Source organism: Gossypium raimondii, chromosome 8, assembly GCF_025698545.1.
Source record: "Gossypium raimondii isolate GPD5lz chromosome 8, ASM2569854v1, whole genome shotgun sequence".
NCBI classification, from domain to species: Eukaryota; Viridiplantae; Streptophyta; class Magnoliopsida; order Malvales; family Malvaceae; genus Gossypium; species Gossypium raimondii.
The window spans coordinates 60,128,169-60,148,864 of record NC_068572.1 but is presented as its reverse complement, the minus strand read 5'-3'; the positions used below and the strand labels follow the sequence as shown (position 1 = coordinate 60,148,864).

Here is a 20,696-nt window from a genome sequence, read left to right as displayed (position 1 = left end):
TTAAAAAATTAATAATATTTATTTGTACAATATGATTATATATGTTTTTTATATAAAATCTAGAATTATTCATAGTCTCTCTTTAGTGTATAAATAAGAGGATAATACATTTCAATACACTCAATAACACGTCTTTTTGTGTTGCTGATATTTTTTATATCAATTGAATTAAAACTTAATCCGCTAAAAGGTTGATAGTTAAATTTAATTAAAAAATTTAAATTTAAATTGATAAAAAATGTAATATTGGAGAATAAATTTGAATTATCCCTAAAAATATTAATTTAATACAGTGAGAGGGAGTAAAGCTACATTCACTTTTTCCTTCTTCTTTTCCCTTATTCCCGCAATAATTCTAAGCCAACCGCTAACCCCTCCGAAAAAGAAAAAAAAACCCAAAAGCTTCCCAATTTTCCTTTTTGGTTCTTTGATTTCATAATTATCATCAATCAATCAATCATGACCGGAAAAGCCAAGCCCAAGAAGCACACGGCCAAGGAACTCGCCGCCAAGGTCGACGCTGCCACCACCAACCGTGGTGGCGGCAAAGCCGGATTAGCTGACCGTTCTGGGGTTGAGAAAGGAGGACATGCCAAATACGAGTGTCCTCATTGCAAAACAACCGCTCCCGATGTGAAATCGATGCAGATCCATCATGATGCCAAACATCCCAAAATTCCTTTTGAAGAATCTAAGCTTATTAATCGTCATGCTGTTCATGTCGCTGAGCCATCTAAGCCTCGTCCTGGTGTTAGGGGTAGCCTTAGAAAATAATAAAATAACAAAAATAAATAAATAAATTGTTGTTCTGGATAAATTTGGCGTTTTGGGGATTTTTAAATATCTGGGTTTGGTTCTTTCTTCTTCTGTTTTTTCCCTTTTATTTTTATTTGTTCTGTAACTATTTGTGATGGTAGTAGAGATGGTAAAGATAAAAGAAGGGGGTTTTAGGTGAAAAAAAAGGTTGGATTTTATTTACAAAATCTCCTTGATGATGATTATGATGATATATACATATTAATCCATCTTAACTATGAAGATTATAGTTCTTCATTTAATGCTTAATTGAAATGTTTGTGTATGTATGTTTCTTGTCGTATATTAACATATGCTTGTTTTTGTTTGTTTGTTCAAGAATTTGTTTATTTTAGAGGATTGGGTAGCTAAAGCTTAGAACAATAGCATGTAGGGTTTAGTTTCTATAACTATGCTTAATAATGAGAGAATTGTGCATGTTTGATGTGTTTGGATTCTTTAGAATAGATTTTTAGAGAGATAAAAATGTGTGTTTCCATTTCATGGGACCTTGTATTAGGAGTCAGATTGCATTTTGTCTCCTTTACTCAGAAAATGGGTAAATTAGTTCTCGTACTCTTAGATGAAAGAGTAAACCTTATGTTGATCTACAAGGACCAATTTTTAACAGTAGAAATGGACGAAATTTGTAACAGAAGGACCCTTTTGCTCTTTGATCTAACATGTAGGAATTAATTTACTATTTTTTAGTAGAGTGGGCAAAATACAATTCGACTTGTAGTACAAGGGCCTCAATAGTAATTTTACCGTGTTTCCCTAGGTTTTTAGAGAGTTAAAATGTGTGTTCCAAGATTGGAACTGATAATTTTTAATTGCAGTTTTTTGGTGTTCATTTTGATAAAAATTGGAATTGTATTTATGAATGTTATGTTATTGCTTACTATGATAGGTTATTACTAGTAATTGAGTATTAAAATGTTCTGTACTAGTTCAAAACTTCTATGTCTCTTTTTATCTTTTTTACCCATAGCCCTGTTCTCAAAGTCTTGAATGTGGTCTGTGTGGTAGGTTATATCTTGCTGAGAGTTAATTATGTTGCTGCTGGATATATGAGAGCTTCATATCGGTAAGCTTACTGTCTTCTATATTGCTTTTTGTATGAATTTGTTATAATTTTGTGTAACGTTAGAACGTGATCGATCATTGATGTTGTTATCTGGTGGTGGTTTGAAGAGTTATTTTCTTGGTAGAACTTTGATGCTTGTGAATTGTGATCTGATGATGGTGGTCAAGAGGGGTTATTTCTTACTAGATCTTTGTCTTTCAAGTTGCTATCTGATTTAGGGTTGTAATTGGCCGAATCGAGCTTGAACTTGGCTTGATATAAAGTCGAATTATTCGAGCTGGATTTTTATTAAGCTAAATTATTAGAGCTTAAAAAGTAGTGTACACACTTAAACTTTCATGTTGTTATCTGATTTAGGGTTGTAATCAGGCCAAGCTGAGCTCAAGCTGGGCTTGAGATAAAATCGATTTATTTGAGCTCAATTCGATTAAGCTCTATTATTCAAGTTTAAAAAATACTTAAAACCCAATGGGTAGAGAAGGTGAGACACAAAGAAAGATGGGAGGGATGTGAAAAAAAGGGCATATCTATATATGTATACATATATAGGGTAAAAATAATAAATTAATATTGAAAATTATGTTATAAATGAAAAGCCAATTAGGGCTCGTGAGCTCTTTGAATTGAGTATTATGATACATAAACTTGCCTCAACCAACAGCTCGAATTACTTTAGCCCGATTCGATAGTAACCTAATTGGATTTGAGTAGCTTGCAAATCTAGTAGCTCATTTATGCCCTTTATCAGATTGTGGTCAGGAAGGGTTATTTCTTAGTAATTGTTCATGTTTTCACTTTTACTTTGCTTTTCTAAGCCTGACTGAAAACCTTTGTTCTATTACTTTTGACTTTGATGCAAGTGTCGGTACGGGTATACGGCCAATATAGGTATGTTCGATTTTTTCTACGTATTTGGAGGATTCTGGGAAGGTTATATCCTCGGTCTTATTTTTGGATACCCATCTCATATGGGTTTTAAACACAAGTACTTCGAGAAATATAAAGAGTCCGGAGCAACATAGTTGAAGATCATGCTTTCCAGTTTCTTCTTTGTTACCATCCTACTACGAACAGTTATTCTTGTGAAAGAAAGGATTCTAGGCCCTTCAAATTCACATTTATATAATTTCTTTTTCTTTTTTCTTTTTATCAATATAGGGAAGTAAAGTAAGCAAGCAAATTGCTTAATTCATTTTCTGTAAATATATTTCTGTAATTATATTTGTGAACTCATTAAAAAATCTACAGTAGCAGTGATTAAGCCTTTTGTTTGGTATCTTAATGACACTAGTTGATGTAATCTTTACCAATTTATAATGTACCAAGAAAATGCTTAAGATAATGAATAACTAATTAAATTATTTTAAATATTTAAACATATATGCTTATTTAATCTTGATGCATGGAGATGACGGTATGACATTAAAAGATCCTTTGATTACACTCGTCTCTAGTTTTGGATTTGATTACTCGGATCCCAGAAAAAGTAAGGTTATATGGTCGAATTACTCAGGTCATGGTCTTAAAAATTTGGTTCAATTGTTCTATTCAATCAATTTGTATCAATTTTTAAGTTAACTAAATCAAAATTTTTTTCGGGTCGATATCTCGGTTGAAAAAAGTGATGCTAAATCAAATTTTAATCTAATAAATATTTATATATCCTATTTAAAAAAAGTGATGCTAAAGCAGATTTCAATCTATAATAAAGAAAAGGAAGTGGCTTAGCTAAAATTTAAAGGAATAAAGAGGTGGGTCCTTCCTGAACCTTAGGCATCAACAAGGCAAGCTCTGCAAGATGACGAGATGGCCGTGATTGCAATGGAGAGTCGGCTAAACACAAAAGCTCAAGCTCAACCAGGGCCATCTCTTGAGAAAGGACATCCCGTCATGTTATACTCGACGCGTCTCCATACTGGTAGCACCGTGAAACATGTGCATGTACCAGTTCAATCACCAGTAATCTCCGCAGGAGCAGCAGCCATGCTTAAAATGATGAAATCGGTGGATATCTCTCACAATTATTTCCTTGTCTAGTAGCTGAGAAGTATATCTCATAAAGTTATGACAGTCATCGCATATTCGAAGGTTCTTCATTATCCGAATTGGTGTTTGAGATGCAGTACTAATGATACCGTAAGCAGTGGCAAGCTTTTCACTGTGGAAACCAAGTAACATTTCCCCTTCCCCTTGCTTTTTTTCAACATCCTGCATTACCAGTTTGGCATCAGATGAGTACCCGATTTCCCTCAATCTTCCGATTAGCTTATATAGATACGCACATATCTCGTTTTTTTGCGGATGGGATCTATCATCCATGATGAAAGCATGAACTTGATTCCTGATCTGGATCCAAGATTGACAGGGTTGCTTTTTAACCCCTCTACTTTGCATCAATCTTCTCACAGTTGCAACCTCCTCCCATCTTTGTTTTATGGCATAAATATTTGATAGCAAAACATAAGGTCCGGCATCGAGTGTTTTACAACGAAGTAGATTTTCAGAAACCCATTCTGCCATCTCGATATCTCTGTGAAGTCGACAAGAGGATAAAAACGACCTCCAAACTGCTCTCAAGTGATGGATGCCATTTTCATCAATGAACTTCTTTATCTCCTTAAACTGACCAGCACGTCCATATAGATCAACCATGCGAGTGAAGTGCTCAACTCCAGGCTTGATACCATAAACTTCTTTCATCAACCTGAAATATCGACAACCTTCTTCAACAAGCCCTGCATGGCTGCAAGCAGTTAAAACCCCAATAAAAGTTACCTCATTTGGCAAAAGTCCGTGACTCATCGAGAATTCAAATAGCTGGACGGCCTCCCTTCCTCGACCATGTAAAGCATAACTATATACCATTGAAGTCCACAACACAACATTCATATCATTAGTTTGCTTGAAAATCCTCTTAGCATCATCCAAATTTCCACATTTAGCATACATGTCAATTAATGAGGATCCCAAATGAGCATCTAATTTATGCCCCATTTTCTGAACAAGGCCATGAACCTGCCGGCCGAGTTCCAACACACCAAAACTAGCACAAGCAGAAACAATGCTAGTGATACTAAACGCATCAATGTCGATATCTTTACGAACCATAGAGGTGAATGTTTTAAAAGCATCTTCAAACTCACCATTCAGAACCAATCCAGAAATAATTGAACTCCAAGAAATGACTTCTTCAATGGAGTTTTCATTTCTCCCGAAATACGTATCCATTTTCTTGAAAACTTTCAATGCCATTTTCATTTCCCCACATTTGCAGTACATATCAATAAGTGAATTCCTCAAGAAACCATCAACATGGATTCCCGATAACAACACCCTTCCATGGATTTGTTTCCCTAATTCTAAATCTTTCAACAATGAAACCAAAACCAAAGCTATAGAAAAAGTTACTTCATTAAACAAAGTTCCATCTTTTACCATCTCATAGAGTAGTTTCAATGCAATTCTTTCAAACCCATTTCGCATTAAGCCATTTATAATCGTATTCCAAATAGAAACACCCTTCAAACCCTGCCTTCTAAACAAATCAACAGCCTTATCCACATTCCCAGTATCCAAATATGCACCAATCATTATATTCCATGTAACACTATTTTTCTCTTCCATTGACTCAAACAACCATTTGGCAGATCCAAAATCCTCACATTTGACGTAAAAACAAAAAAGGGCATTCTCCAAAATAACATCAAAAACAACCCCATTCCTTAAAATCCAACCATGAACTCCTTTCCCTATCTTAAGCTCACTCAAGCTAGAACAACACTTCAAAACGCTAGACAAAGTGAATTGATTTGGTTTAATACCCTCATTTTGCATGTTCTTAAAAAGTTCCAACGCAGCCCCATTAGAACCAACACGCGCAAAAGTAGAAACCAGTATTGTCCAAGTTCGAACGTCTCTGTGGGGCATTTCATCAAACAGTTTACATGCATGGTTTAAGTTTTTAGATTTCACGTACACATTCAATAAGTGGTTAGCCACATCTAAGTTTTGAAAGGAACCATCTTTTATAGCCTTAACGTGAAGGGAACTAGTTGTGGGGAAAGGTAAAGAATGGTGGGAATAGAATTTACAATGATGAAAATGAAAGGGAGATAGTTTCTTCAACAGAAATACAACAATGGTGGGGATTTTTAGATGGGCTTTTGGGGTTAAACAGTAAGTAGAAACCATTTTAGTAGCTCTGAATTGGATAGAGCTTGCATTGTTAGAGGCGTAAATGATTGGCAATATTATGGTTGAAGAGAAAGAAAATGGCCGTAAAGAATCCTAACATTTTGGGATCGGCCAAATGTGTGTTCGCACCATCTGTAAGATATATTTATCTTCAAGTTAGCATTTTATGATAGTTTCGTGGTATACAAGCTAAATCCAAAATTGTTTATTATGCTTAAAATTGAATTATAAATTTTTGTAAGGTTAAAATATTATTTTATTATTTAATAATTTATGATATTATTATTTTTAAAGTAGAAGTATTTATGGGTTGGGTTGAGTTCGGCTTGGATCGGGTCGGGTCTTAATAAAATTTTATGCCAATTTGATAAGTTCAATTCGGCTCGAAAATTGATCTAAAATTTTATCCAAATCCGATTCGGATAAAAATACTAAAACTCAGGCTCAGCCCGACTCACTCGTATTAAAATTTTTTATATAAAAAAAATTAAAAAAACCATAATACATCAAAAATACTAAAATCATTAAAATAAAAATTTTTCAACAAATTAAAAGTAAAATAATTTTTTTACTTAAATAATACAAAAATAGGTGCAACATAACAAACAAAGGCATTTAAAATAGTAGTAAAATGAACAATAAAATAAAAGCTATACAATATCCAAATAATAACAACAAAATAGTAACAACATAATAGTGAAATGACAATAAAACAATGACAAAACAATATATATTTTTTTGCAAATTCGAGTCGGTTCGGGCCGACAAACTTTACCCGTGGCTCGACTCATTTTTTAAATAAGCATTATTTTTTCTCAAGTCTATTTTTTGGGCCTATATTTTTGTCCAAACCCTTTCACTTTTTGAGATCCGGCTTGAAGCCATGGACATGTCTATTTTGAAGGGATTAAATATATATTATTTTAGATTAGTAATTTTACTATACATTAATTTATAATTCTATTATTTAAGAAGGGATTAATTTATAATTTTTATTTTTATTTTTGACAGCTAAGGCTCCTTTTTCAATGAAATCATTTGTTAAAATAAAAACAACTTAATGAAAAAAAATTAATTAAGATCACCAGAATAGTAAAATGTATTATTTTAAAACTTGAATTATAGTTTTGATGTTTTTATTGTGTTTTTTTTTCTATTTTATACAATATCTAGAATTACTTATAAACCCTCATTAATTTTTAAATAGAAAGATAATACATTTTATCGTACTCGAACCCACATTCTCCTGCACTTTTTATAATTTAATTTTATATAATATAATTTCTTTGATTTTAATATCATTATTATTTTAAATAATTAATATCATTATCTATTTCGGTTAAAATGTTAACTCTTAAAACCACTAATTTCTAACTTTTATCATAATAACATGGATTTTTTATGTTGGAAGGGATATTTTAAGATAAAATCCATAAGTGAAATACTTAATTGTGTTAATTTTTTTTAGCCAATGATATTATAGAAATAGAGGATTAAAATACAAATTAAATAAAATGACTAAATTCCAAATTCGAATATAACAAAAGGATCAAAACCAAATTTGACCTTTCCTATGCCACCTGACTCAACTCCGGTTCCAAAATCCACACTCGCTCTTATTTTATGACACGTGTCCAACAAAATTTTAAACGGCCAATAGAAAGAGATCTCATGCAAAGACAAATAAGCAAGAATGACGTACATACTATGTAAAATAAACAAGCCATTATCTAAAATAAAAATAAGGCTAACATACTAAAAAAGCCCCTAAACTATTATCCCTTGTTTAAACAAGTCCTTATGCCCTAACCTATAACTTTTTATCTACGAAAGCCCTTGATTTTATATTATAATAAAAATATTTATAATATTTAAATAATTAAATCAAATTTTTATCATTATAGGGAAGTTAAAGCGTAATTTTACCATTGTTAATTATTTTTTTATGTGCGATACTCTCACGTGTTTAATATTAGTTTAACTAATGATAACAAGTCCACGCTTAAATAATAAAATTGAAGTCAAAATTTGAAGGACTTAAAGTCTGACTCGATTCCACGTACTGCTCAGGTGTAAAGAAGAGAATATAGGGTTAATATTGCTTTCAGCCCCTATACTTATTACATATATGAAATTTAGTCTTTTTCTTTTTTAATTCTAGAAGTTTAATTATTATATTATATTATTTTAATAATTAAAGTCCAATTTATAATATCATAAAAATAATTTCGTTCAATTAGATAACATAGTTTTTTAAAATAAAAATGTACTCAAATGACAATTTAAAGTTACATGAAAGCTATAGAAGCAAAATAAATCATGCTTCTTCTGTGAAATAGTACTGAAGTACCTTGCAACTTTGAAATCAAAATTGTAAACTTTACAACCCCAAATTCAATATTTATATTTATATATTTGGTCCTTCATATATGTAATGAGAGACTTTTGACGTTGTTATTAATTAAACTTAAATTATTAAATAAAAGAGGAGAGAGTAAATTTCAAACAGTAAAATGTACTATTAGTCCCTGTATTTATATAGATTTTGAGATTTAGTTTATGTACTTTAAAAGTTCAAAATCAGTCCTCATACTTTTCAATTTAAAATTTTAGTCCGACCATTATTGTCGTTTGTAGTTTTTGTCAAAATTTGTCAATTTAATATGTTGGTAATTATTTTATGATTGGACTGAGAATTTTAAATAAAGAAAGTAAGATGACTTAGTTTTTAACTTTTTAAATACAAAAAACTAAATATCAAAATTTGTCAAAGTACAGGGACTAACAACATATTTTAACCATTTCAAACATGTGAAGAGTATAGGGACTGAAATCAGAATTAAACCAGTGAACACAAATGGGATTCCATATGATCATCAATTTCGTCGGTCTGCGTATAATATTAGCGAACAAATAAAAAAGAAAAGTTAGTGGGTTTTGTTTGGATGGTTGGCTTTTATTTTTATTTTATGTTTTATTATTTTTTTTTGTGGAGAAGAGAAAACAACGCTATTTCGCCTTTATCAAAAAATCAAATTCTTTTTTAGTAAAAAAAAAAAAATCTCTCTGAAAATAACCGTTTTTTGGTTTCTCTGGTTTTTCTGTTACGAAGGAGGAGAGAGGGGGCAGAGGTTTTTTTTTGGCGAAAGTGACGGCGTGGTTTTGTGACGGAGGAATGAGAGTTCCGGCTTGGAGGTGGTGCTAACGTGACAATAGTGGTGATGGAGGAAGATGACTGCTGAATGGAAATTATTATTCGATGCAGGAATTTCGATGTCCCGAATAGCATCAGCAGTGGCCGTAGCTGTGACTGAAGGTGCCTCGCTTTCACCGTCGTTGAATCAAGGTCTCCCTCTCTTTTTAATTATCGTATGTTTTTATTTATTTATTTTTATAATGGTTATTATATTATTTTTCTCTTTTATTTTGAGATAAATGCAATATTGCGATTCATATAATTCTCTTGGTTATTTGAATTGCCATTTATTTTCACTTCAATGGTGATTTTCCAGTTTGATCGTTGTTAAAATCCCGTTATTCGCTAAATTTTAAATTTTAATAATCAGTCTAAAATTCTTAATTGCATTTAAATTATTGTGATAAAAGTGCAAATTCTGCGGTGATTTTTGTCTTATGAGTGTTTTTTCTTTATTGATTTATTTTTTCATTTATGCTTTATTACGTAGAAAACAGCTTAAGCTCTTAAACTCTTTTTCTTTATTAGGATTATTTTGATTATTGCTTTTACTGCTTTTTCAGTGCTACTTATTTGTCTGAACAAGCATATGATAGAAAGCAAAATTATGGTTAAAAAGTTTTAAAAATGACAAAAATGTTTAATTTTGACGGGGATAATAAGGATTTAAATTGCGGTTGTAGACGTATAGCATTTATCATGATTGCAGATGTAATAGATTCTATATAGTGGTCAATTATGGTGAACATCAATGATGAATATCTAAAGAACGAGATAGTGGTGAATCGAAAGGAGAGTTCACATTGAACAAGCTTATTCCAGACATAATCACATGTATTCGGTTCCAAAAGAGTGGTGAATTGAAACTCTTTTCTCTGATACCGTTTCTCTTTAGTTAAACCCATTGTTGTGTTCTGTTGGTTGTATCTTCTTCTAAATGGATTCATTAGTTTAATGATTTTACTTTAACTCTCTTTTGAACTGTTACTCTTTTACCTATTCCATTTGTCAGTACTTTTTTAAGTTTTAAGCACTGTATTAATTGAACCAAAATTGTTCACTAGACGAGACTATTCGTATTCGAATTAGATTTGGACAGAATTTTTGTAATTAATTTCTAGTATTTAATTTTTTAAAATAATAATATGAATTTTCGAGTTTGGTCTGGATTTGACCGAAATCAAATTTGAGCAAGCAAACTTAAAAAAAAAAAAAAGAGGGACCAAGGGTGGGACCATTTACAGGTTTGTGTACCAATATTCTAAGAGCATATCTTTATAGTTAACAGAATATTGGTACTTTTATTTCTCTGTAGAACTTTTTGCAATGAGCATAGTTAATCTTCATGCTTTCTTCAACACCGAGTTTTAGAAAATGAAAATTTTTGTTGTTGTAAACTTTCTCAAGTTAGTTAAATAGTAGCTTCAATCTACGAAAGGAAGAAAAGAATATAAAATATTTTCATAAGGCCTTTTTATTGATGCCTTAGAAAATATGGAATAGTGTCTCTTTCCTCGAATAATTTAGCCAATGGGGCTTGCATAAGTCAAAGGTCAGAGTGAGTTTCTTACTGCTGCATGCCACAACCTTGCTTGTTGTATGTTAAGTGAATATTTTCAATTTGTAATACCCCTTTAGTATTTCTTTGATTCTTTTTTTTTCATGTGTTTGCTGAACCTACTTTTTAAAAATTATTTCAGATGCTATGTGGCAAATGAACTTAAGATCCAGTGAAACAATGGAATCTGGTTACTACCCAGAGCGTCCTGGGGAACCAGATTGTTCTTATTATATTAGGACGGGCCTTTGTAGATTTGGAGCTACATGTCGTTTTAATCATCCTCCTAACAGAAAGCTGGTATAAACCATGGTTTGTTTGGACAATTCTCATGAATCCAGAGTTAATGCTTTGAGTATCTCTTCTTTTTTTTTTTTTTTGTGCATTCTTCTTATCATAATTGTGTTTAAGGCGTTATTTATTTACATAAATTTTGATACATTAAGAATTCGTGCTATATAGATTTTGGCGTATTCATGTATTCATGTCGTGCTTGTGTTATTATTATTATTATTATTTTGTTGTGTTGTATTCTCGTTATGTAACTGCATTGCAAATTCAGGATTACCAAGTCTATTTTTAGTAAATGCCAAAGAGCTTCTCAAGTTTATTCATGTTGTCTATTATTCGTAAATGCCAAAGAGCTTCATAAGTTTATTTATTTTAGAAACCTTTGATTATTATATTTGACATGATTTTATTCACTGGTAGTTGGAAGTTTTTGACACAGGAAACTTTTAAACAAGGGTCTTTTCTACTAAATCACTCTAAAACAGAACTCATTGTAGGAAAATTTATAGAGTATTAGATCCTCAAGAGATAAGATCGTTCCGCATATGCACACATGTAAACACTTGCTGCTACCAACATGGGTATACTTCATCTGCTACTGTCATTTCATTTCAACTTTGTCCCACTACTCATATAACTTTTTAGATATCAATTGTCATTTAAAATATTTATTTAGATTATATCAAATTTCAGGCTATTGCCGCTGCTAGAATGAAAGGAGAGTTTCCAGAAAGAGTAGGACAACCTGAATGTCAGGCATGTACTTATTCCCTATTTTCCCATGTATTGACAATGTTGCTACTTTTACATGCGATTTACAATGTGCAATGTATGATTAACAAGAAGTATAGTAAAGTAAAAGGTTTATTTCTCTTTCTAGTAGTTTGGCATAGCAATCAAACTTTAGTCTGAACCCTCAACTGGTTTAGATGATTGGCTCATCCTAAGATTTTTCCTTTTTGTTCTTGTTGAAATATGTGAAACCCATATATTTTGGGATATATTTTAAAGTTATTTAGGTAGATAAATCTTATTTAGTTAGATAAATCTTAGAATAAATCATTTGAGATATTCTAAGAATATTTTATTTTATCTTTTAGTAGTTTATTAGAATAGGGGAATTATTTTCCTTATCTTTTAGTAATTTAATAGAATAAGGGAATTATTTTCTCAATTAGGTTATGACTCTTTCCTCTATTTAAATTCAGTTGTTTAGTTAATAAAATATAGATCAGTTTTATTAAATGCTCTTTTGAAAACTTTCATGGCATCTGAGCTAGGTTATCTCTAGTAGCATCATGGTTAAAACAGCCTTCATTGGAGATAAGAGATCCAGGAATCAAACAGAGGAAGAAAGTTTTACCGTTGAAACAACTAATGAAAATTATGAGGGCCAAAGTTCTCTAGAAGGGTCTTCATTCACTAAGGAACAACTAGAGCATCTACACAAACTTTTTCAATCACCACAATTTCGGATGAATTCTTATCTTCCTAACTCATCCAATAATCCTTCTTCCTCCTTTGCCCAATCAGATACTGATTTTTCTATTTTTTTCAGTGCCCAGCCTTGTAAAACAAACACGTGGATCATTGATTCTGAAGCTAGTGATCACATGACTAGTAGTCATTTTCTTTTTTCAACTTACACACCTTGTGCAGGAAACAAAAAAATTAAAGTAGCAGGTGGGTAGTTCTCGGCAATAGCTGGGAAAGGCACTGTTAAAATTTCACCTTCCTTGGTTTTACATGGTGTTTTACATGTGCCAAATCTAGCTTGTAATCTCATATCGGTCAGTAAATTATCCTAGTCCTCAAATTGTCATGTTATATTTGACTCCTCTATGTGTAAATTTCAAGACATAGTCTTGGGTAGAATGATTGGCAATGCTAAAGAATCTGGTGGAATTTACTTTCTTGACGACGACCATCTAAGTCAACCAACAACTACTTTATGTTTAAATTCTGCTTCTAGTTTTGATAAGGTTATGATTTGGCATTATAGGCTTGGAGATCCTAATTTTTACTATTTAAGATATTTGTTACCTAATCTATTTAGAAATAAAAGTCCTTCATATCACTGTGAATTTTGTGAATTGGCTAAACATCATCGGTCATTCTTCCCACCTCAAAAATATAAAGCTTCCAAACCTTTTTCGTTAATTCATAGTCTTGTTTGGGGACCTTCAAGAGTCTTAACTTTTTCAGGAAAACGTTGGTTTGTCACATTTATTGATGATCATACTCGCATTTATTGAGTCTTTTTATTAAAAGTTAAGTCTGAAGTTAAAAATGTGTTTCAGTCTTTTTATGCTATGGTAAAAACACAATTTGATGTGAGAATAGAAGTACTTTGGAGTTACAATGGTGGGGAATTTTTTAGTGACCAATTAGGTGTTTTCTTATCTAAACATGGTATAGTCCACCAAAGCTCTTGTACAAATACACCACAACAAAATGGGGTTGTAGAAAGAAAAAACTGACATCTTTCGGAAGTAACTAGAGCCTTGATGTTCACTAGTCAGGTACCACATTATCTTTGGGGTGAAGCCTTGTTAACAACTATATATCTTATTAATAGAATGCCTAGTAAAACTCTAAACTATATAACTCCTTTCAGTCTCTTTAAAGATAACTTTTCTAACTCTAAATTGATCACAAATTTATCCATCCGAGTTTTTGGGTGTAGTGTTTTTGTTCATCTTCACAACCAAGGTAAACTAGATCCTAGAGCAAAAAAATGTGTCTTTATTGGCTATGCTTCTAATAAAAAGGGTTACAAATGTTATTATTCAATTTTTAGGAAGATTATTGTTACCATGGATGTCACATTTGTTAAAATGCAATATTACTTTGATTCTAATCTTCAGGGAGGGAATTATAGTAAGGAAGATTCTGTAATTGATCAAGAAAACACTAGGAATATACAACATAGGGATTCTAATAATGGGGAAGGTAAATTTATGATTAACACAGAAATTAATGATGTTAATGAAAAGGAGTATGAAGGTGTAGAGTCTGATCATAAGAATAAAGAACAAACAAAAGAGTTAATTGTTTACTCAAGAAGAAATCGAAATCAAGAAAGTGAAATCCACCAAATTCATCATCAAGAATCCGACCCGCAAGATCTTGTCAAAAGTCTAAGTAAAGCTCATAATCCAACCAATAAATTTTCTGGTTTAGATATTCCAATTGCTAAAAGAAAAGATGTTAGAAATGTTGTCAAATATCCTATGTCTAACTTTGTGTCCTATAAAGCCTTGTCTTCGACATTCTCAACCTTTGTTTCGTGTCTTGATACTGTGAAAATACCTAAAAATGTGAAAGATGCTTTACAAGTTCTTGAGTGGAAGGAGGCTATTTTAGAGGAGATGCGCGTTCTTGGAAAAACAGGTACATGGGGAACAGTGGAATTACCTGTAGGGAAGAAAACTGTGGGCTGTAAATGGGTGTTCACAACCAAATTCAAACCGGATGGATCTTTAGATAGATACAAAACCCGACTGGTGGCTAAAGGGTACACTCAAACATACGGGATAGATTATCTTGAAACATTTGCTCTAATAGCCAAATTAAATTCTGTTAGAGTTCTTTTATCAATTGCTGTTAATCTTAATTGGTCCCTATAGCAGCTAGATGTGAAGAATACTTTCCTAAATGGGAAACTTAAAGAAGAAGTTTACATGGATCCTCCTCTAGGTTTTGAAGTAAAGTTTGGAACTCGAGTATGTAAGCTCAGGAAATTTTTGTATGGTTTAAAAAAGTCTCCTCGAGCTTGGTTTGAACGATTCACTCAAGTTGTTAAAAGATAAGGTTACTCACAAGGGCAAGCTGATCACACAATGTTCTATCGACGCTCACAAAGAGGTAGAATAGCAGTTATTATAGTTTGTCGATGATATCATTCTTACAAGAGATGATGTGGATGAAATAAAGCATCTCAAGGAGCATCTAGCATTGGAGTTTGAGATTAAAGACTTGGGTCCTTTGAAATACTTTCTTGGAATGGAAGTTGCTCGATGAAAGAAGGGTCTTGTAGTCTCTCAGAAAAAATATGTGATTGATCTTTTAAAAAAGGCTGGGATGAGTGGTTGGCGCCCAGCTAACACATCAATTGATCCAAATGTAAAAGTCGAAAATAAAGAAGGTTGATTAGTTGATAAAGGGTAGTACCAAAGATTTGTCAGTAAGTTAATTTACTTATCACATATAAGGCCAGACATAGCTTTTGCAGTGAGCTTATTGAGGCAATTTATGCACTCCCCAATGGAGGAACATGAAGAAGCAGTGTTTCGGATTCTAAAGATATTTGAAGAGTTCACCTGGAAAGGGCTTATTCTTCAAGAAATCCGAACAAAGAGTAATTGAAGCTTATACAGATGCAGACTGGGTAGGCTCAATAACAGATAGAAGATCTACATCAGGATATACATTTGTTTGGGGAAACCTAGTGACTTGGCGAAGCAAAAAACAAAATGTTGTAGTAAGAAGTAGTGCAGAGGCTGAGTTTAGATCAATGGCTTAAGGAATTTGTGAAATGATGTGGTTAAAAAGAATTATGGAAGAGCTGAGGAAACCAATAACTTCACCGAGGAAGTTGTACTGTGATAGCAAAGCTGCCATTAGTATTGCTCTCAATCCAATCCAACATGACAGAGTTAAACATGTTGAGATTGATAGACACTTTATCAAGGAGAAGATTGAAGAAGGCCAAGTGTGCATGTCGTTTGTTCCTTCAAAACAACAGATTGCTAACATACTCCCCAAAGGGCTCTCTAAGACAAGCTTTGATTTTCTTGTAAGCAAGTTGGGCATGATTGATATATATGCACTAACTTGAGGGAGGGTGTTGAAATATGTGAAACCCATATATTTTGGGATATATTTTAAAGTTATTTAGGTAGATAAATCTTAGAATAAATCATTTGAGATATTCTAAGAATATTTTATTTTATCTTTTAGTAGTTTATTAGAATAAGAGAATTATTTTCCTTATCTTTTAGTAGTTTATTAGAATAAGGGAATTATTTTCTCAATTCGGTTATGACTGTTTTCTCTATTTAAATTCAGTTGTTTAGTTAATAAAATATAGAACAGTTTTATTAAATGTTCTCTTGAAAACTTTCAGTTCTTGTATATTAATTTCACTCTTTCTCTTCTAGAAATGCAAGATGCACTGATTTCTGATGTTATTGCATTGGAAGCTCAATTTCAGTCTGGACTGGTGTTGTCAAGGGGTACATCTAGGCGTGCCAGATAACAAAAGTGCCTTAGACCCTTTTGGGTGAGACACTTTGATCTGGTGATTGCCTGGTCCATCTAGGCGTGCTACTTTATAAGGCTATATATATATAAACCCAGCCTAATTGAAGTTCTCTTAATTTATTTTATTTTTAACTTTATTTTTAATTATTTATATCTATACTAGTGAGAAAGAAGCTAATATGGAACTTTCTACTTCTCAATATTTGAGTATTCAAACAACAGACATCATACCATACAGAAATTTGTATATTGGCCAACAAAAGAAAAATGAAATTGTAAGTTTTATAGTTAAACTTGACCACTATTTAGAGCTTATTATTATTATTATTATTATTATTATAATACACACAGACATAATACAAAAGCACGCATATATACATATTGCATTTCACTTAAGTCAGGCAAGTGCTTTTTCTTTCACTTTGCTCCATGGGCAATATAAGGGCTCTAGTGCCTAGAGTGCGCCTTGTACCCTTGACAGAACTGATCTTGACAGAAGCTACTCTTTTTTCATTGCCTCATATAACATATGAGATTCTATGTCTCTCATTTTCATGCATGCTTGGATCTGAAAACTGACATTTTGCTCTTATAACTGCTGTGCAGTACTACCTGAAAACAGGAACTTGCAAATTTGGAGCTACATGCAAGTTTCATCATCCTAGAGAACAAGCAGGGATAGCTGGGAGAGTTTCCTTAAATATTTTGGGCTATCCTTTTCGCCCGGTCTGGATTTCAGTTTTTAACTTTTACTCCTTGCAATACAATTTTATAATGATATATATTTTTCTTTTTAAATCTCAGGTCTCTTCTAACATTATTTTTGTATGCTACTTGTCTTTCTAAAAAAAAAAGTTACAATTTTTTTACTTGGATTAGTTTTAGCAAAAGGTGGAAAACGATACCATCCTGTAAAGCTTGTCCAATTGTACAGTCCTATCAACTAATGTTAATTGGTTTATCATTTAGATCCCATACGTAGAATGCACACACAGACAAGGATTATGAAATAAAATTTATGGCTTGCTTTGAACATTTCCTCTTTTTAGTTGAGTTATGAATCTGTCCTTAAGTTTAAATATGGGTTGCATGAACAAAAACACTGCTGAATTGGACCATTGCTGGCGTCAAGATTGATATTGAGTTGTTGTATAACTTTGGACCTCATTTGGTCAAGATGTATTTATTCAATGGTTGGTTTCTAACCTGTGGAGTTTTTCAAGGTTATTGGTGCTTGATATGTTTAATGTAACTTGTTTTCTCTTTTCCGTCATACAGAATGAGACTGAGTGTGCATATTATCTAAGAACCGGACAATGCAAGTTTGGGAGCACTTGTAAATTCCATCATCCTCAGCCAACTAATATGATGATTTCATTGCGTGGCTCTCCTATTTATCCGACTGTCGCTTCTCCAACCACTCCTGGTCAGCAGTCATATCCAGGAGGGATTACAAATTGGTCAAGAGCATCTTTCATTCCTAGCCCCCGCTGGCAAGGTCCTTCAAGTTATGCACCTCTGATTTTACCCCAAGGGATGGTATCAGTTCCAGGGTGGAATGCTTACAGCGTAAGTTTTTCCTCTACCTTATTACTAGTGTGCATGGTTGTTTAGTGTTTACACATGGTTGGCCAACATTAATAGTGATACATGAGGCAAATTATGAGAATTATAGTAGTCAATATGCTAATACTTGGTGTTTGGAAAATAATAATATTTGTTTCTTGAGTCAAGCTGAGTATTACCAGCCTTCTTTGAAATTTCTTTTATTGTTGATGACCTTTTTAGGCTTCTCCTGGGCCTGAATAGAATACATTTGGAGCAGACTGTAATGATGCTGAAATTTCTTTTAAAACTGTATCTGTGATTGTTGAATTACATAACTATTTAGAAAGAAATGAAATTGAATCAGAAAATTTGTAGCTTAATTTTTAACTTATTTGCTTGGCTGCTTGTTTCTACAAAGGCCTTGAGTCTATCACCTTGTGATTACATTATCCAATGTATGCTATAAACCAGAACCTGTCCACGCATGTATTTCAATTGAAGAACAAATATTTTATGGTAACTGAAATTTTATGCCTGTTTCTAGAGCTGATTGTTTCCCCCTAGTCGTTTGATTGACATGGCCTGATGGCATCTCTAACTTTGTAACTGTATCAAAATGCCTGAGAGCATACTTTCTCTATTGTTTTTTGTTTATGGATAGAAGTTGTACAGAAGTTGGGTTCTGTAATTTATTTTCCCTTGGACTAGTAAGCATTTATGCAGCATGAAGTTGTGATCAATGAGAAGTGCCACCATTAATTATCCATTAGGAAAAGAAGTGCTACCATTCTTATACTTTTCATTTCTCCAGGCATCAGTCTCTTCTTCAGAGAACCTGCAGCAGACAAATGGAAATAATCAAATCTATGGAACCTCAAACCAGAATGAATCGGTGACTGGAGGATCTCAAGCATCCTTTTCTCAATTTCGTTCTGGCTCTGTCCCTATAGGTTTTTATGCATTGCCGAGGGAGAATGTATTTCCTGAGAGACCTGGCCAGCCCGAATGCCAATTTTACATGAAGACCGGAGATTGTAAATTTGGAGCAGTTTGTAGGTTTCATCACCCACGAGAGAGAGTTCCTCCTGCCCCTGATTGTTTGTTGAGTCCAATAGGCCTTCCTTTACGTCCGGTGAGTTTTGCAACTGGTGGTAACTCCATCTTAGTTTGTTTCTGAATATCGATCCGTTTAAGTTATTAGGCTGCTTATGAAAAGCTTAGCCTTATGCTATGTAAAAATATATCATTCCCTTCCTATTACCTCCTTACATTGGCCTTTTCCTTTTCTTGATAAGTTTGGTTTCCTAATTGTTGGGTTTTATTTAGAGCCAATCTAATAAATCTTGCTTGTTAGAAAATGGATATTTACTTTGATACTGTTGCTGGGCAATTGGTCCTTCTGTAGTTCCCATGCTAAAATATTAAATTAGATTAGACGTAGTTGGCATACAAAATAAGTAGTTGTGTATTGACGTAGGACAAATGATGATCACCCTGCATCTTTTTTGAGGTTTAGCGAATCAGGATTTAGGGATTATTTGTGGATCAAAAAGTCTAAGGCTATTAGACAGCAATTAAGTTTTGACTGTGAAAGGTGCTGGAATTAAGAATTAGTTCCCAAGATTTGAATGTTTTGCGTATCTGATTCTCCATCTCTCATATTCATTGAGGTGGTTTGAGGTTAGCTTTTGTTCTTTTCATTGTCTTCCTTGCAATATTCCCATTGATTTTACGGTGCACATGATGTCATTAGACGCTAGTTTCATTGTTTCTAACCTGATTTTTTTACATTATTGATATTGCTACTTTTGAATTTTAACAGGGAGAACCTTTATGCGATTTCTATTCTCGATATGGAATTTGCAAGTTTGGTCCAAGTTGCAAGTTTAACCATCCTATGGGAATTTTCACGTACAATTACTCCATATCATCTCCATCTGGTGCCCCTGTACACCATCTCTTGGGGTCTTCTTCAGGAACTTCTGGGTTAAACCTGTCGTCGGAGGGGCTTGTTGAATCAGGCTCTACAAAGCTCAGGCGAATTTCGCTTTCAGAGAATAGGCAATTGTCTTCTAGTGATGAAAATATTGATACAGAGGGATAAACACTGCAACATGATAGGAGCTGATTACAGTTTGACAATCTTTTAGTTGATGAGGCAGAGTAATCTATAAATTCATTTCCCATTGTTGGAGATGTTCACAGTTATGTTCTTTTGAAAATACACAATTCAGTTGACAGTTGTGTCATCTGAATTTCTTGTATAAATCTGAAAATGATTCCACATTTGGTAAAACCTTGTGAACAGTTCATCTGTCCCGAAACTCCTTTTTACTTTTTTGTGTGTTATATTTCTTTCACAGTATGGTATACGAGGCATTGCTTTTGCAGTTTTTAAGCCCCTCCCTTGTTTTTTTCATGAATCTTCATCTAGCTGCTCTTTTTAAGATTTCCAGTCTAAGCCTGGCCTTTCAAATGCCTGATCGAGTAACGTTCAGCCACTCTGCTTTGTCCATACAGCATAGCTTCCTCATTCATATCGTACTATCATACTTCTTCCTACTGTCTCCTTTTTCTTCTCGGTTCTCACATCTGCAGACATTTCCGAATCTCAGATTTGTTACTTGAGGTAATAATTGCTATATTCATATATCTGGAGTAATTCTCATTTTTTCCGTTTTTATCATATGTGAGAGAAATTGTCAACCTGAAGTATAAATGAGTACACACTTCATTTTTCTGCAAAAAGAAGTGGAACATTA

At 32.9% G+C, this 20,696-nt stretch overlaps 3 protein-coding genes across 4 annotated transcripts; 2 read left to right on the top strand and 1 right to left on the bottom strand.

Annotated features, from left to right (window-relative positions):
* Positions 1 to 313: 313 nt before the first annotated feature.
* Positions 314 to 1,065, top strand: LOC105792719 (protein METHYLENE BLUE SENSITIVITY 1). Its single transcript, XM_052634697.1, has one exon. It carries the CDS (start codon positions 460 to 462, stop codon positions 772 to 774), a length of 315 nt encoding a protein of 104 aa, XP_052490657.1. The 5' UTR covers positions 314 to 459; the 3' UTR covers positions 775 to 1,065.
* A 2,425-nt stretch (positions 1,066 to 3,490) lies between these two features.
* Positions 3,491 to 6,223, bottom strand: LOC105792708 (pentatricopeptide repeat-containing protein At4g21065). The gene has a single exon (XM_012621434.2). It carries the CDS (start codon positions 6,071 to 6,073, stop codon positions 3,836 to 3,838), a length of 2,238 nt encoding a protein of 745 aa, XP_012476888.1. The 5' UTR covers positions 6,074 to 6,223; the 3' UTR covers positions 3,491 to 3,835.
* Positions 6,224 to 9,034: 2,811 nt separating this feature from the next.
* LOC105792715 (zinc finger CCCH domain-containing protein ZFN-like) lies at positions 9,035 to 20,332 on the top strand. 2 transcript variants are annotated; one of them, XM_012621447.2, is made up of 7 exons: positions 9,035 to 9,422; positions 10,973 to 11,130; positions 11,815 to 11,877; positions 16,993 to 17,112; positions 17,665 to 17,955; positions 18,746 to 19,066; positions 19,757 to 20,332. In XM_012621447.2, the coding sequence occupies exons 1-7, from the start codon at positions 9,308 to 9,310 to the stop codon at positions 20,036 to 20,038; spliced, it is 1,350 nt and encodes a 449-aa protein (XP_012476901.2). In that variant the 5' UTR covers positions 9,035 to 9,307; the 3' UTR covers positions 20,039 to 20,332. The 2 variants fall into 2 exon arrangements, with proteins under 2 accessions (XP_012476901.2, XP_012476903.2); XM_012621449.2 differs by lacking the exons at positions 9,035 to 9,422; positions 10,973 to 11,130 and adding an exon at positions 11,224 to 11,702.
* The last annotated feature ends 364 nt before the right edge of the window (positions 20,333 to 20,696 follow it).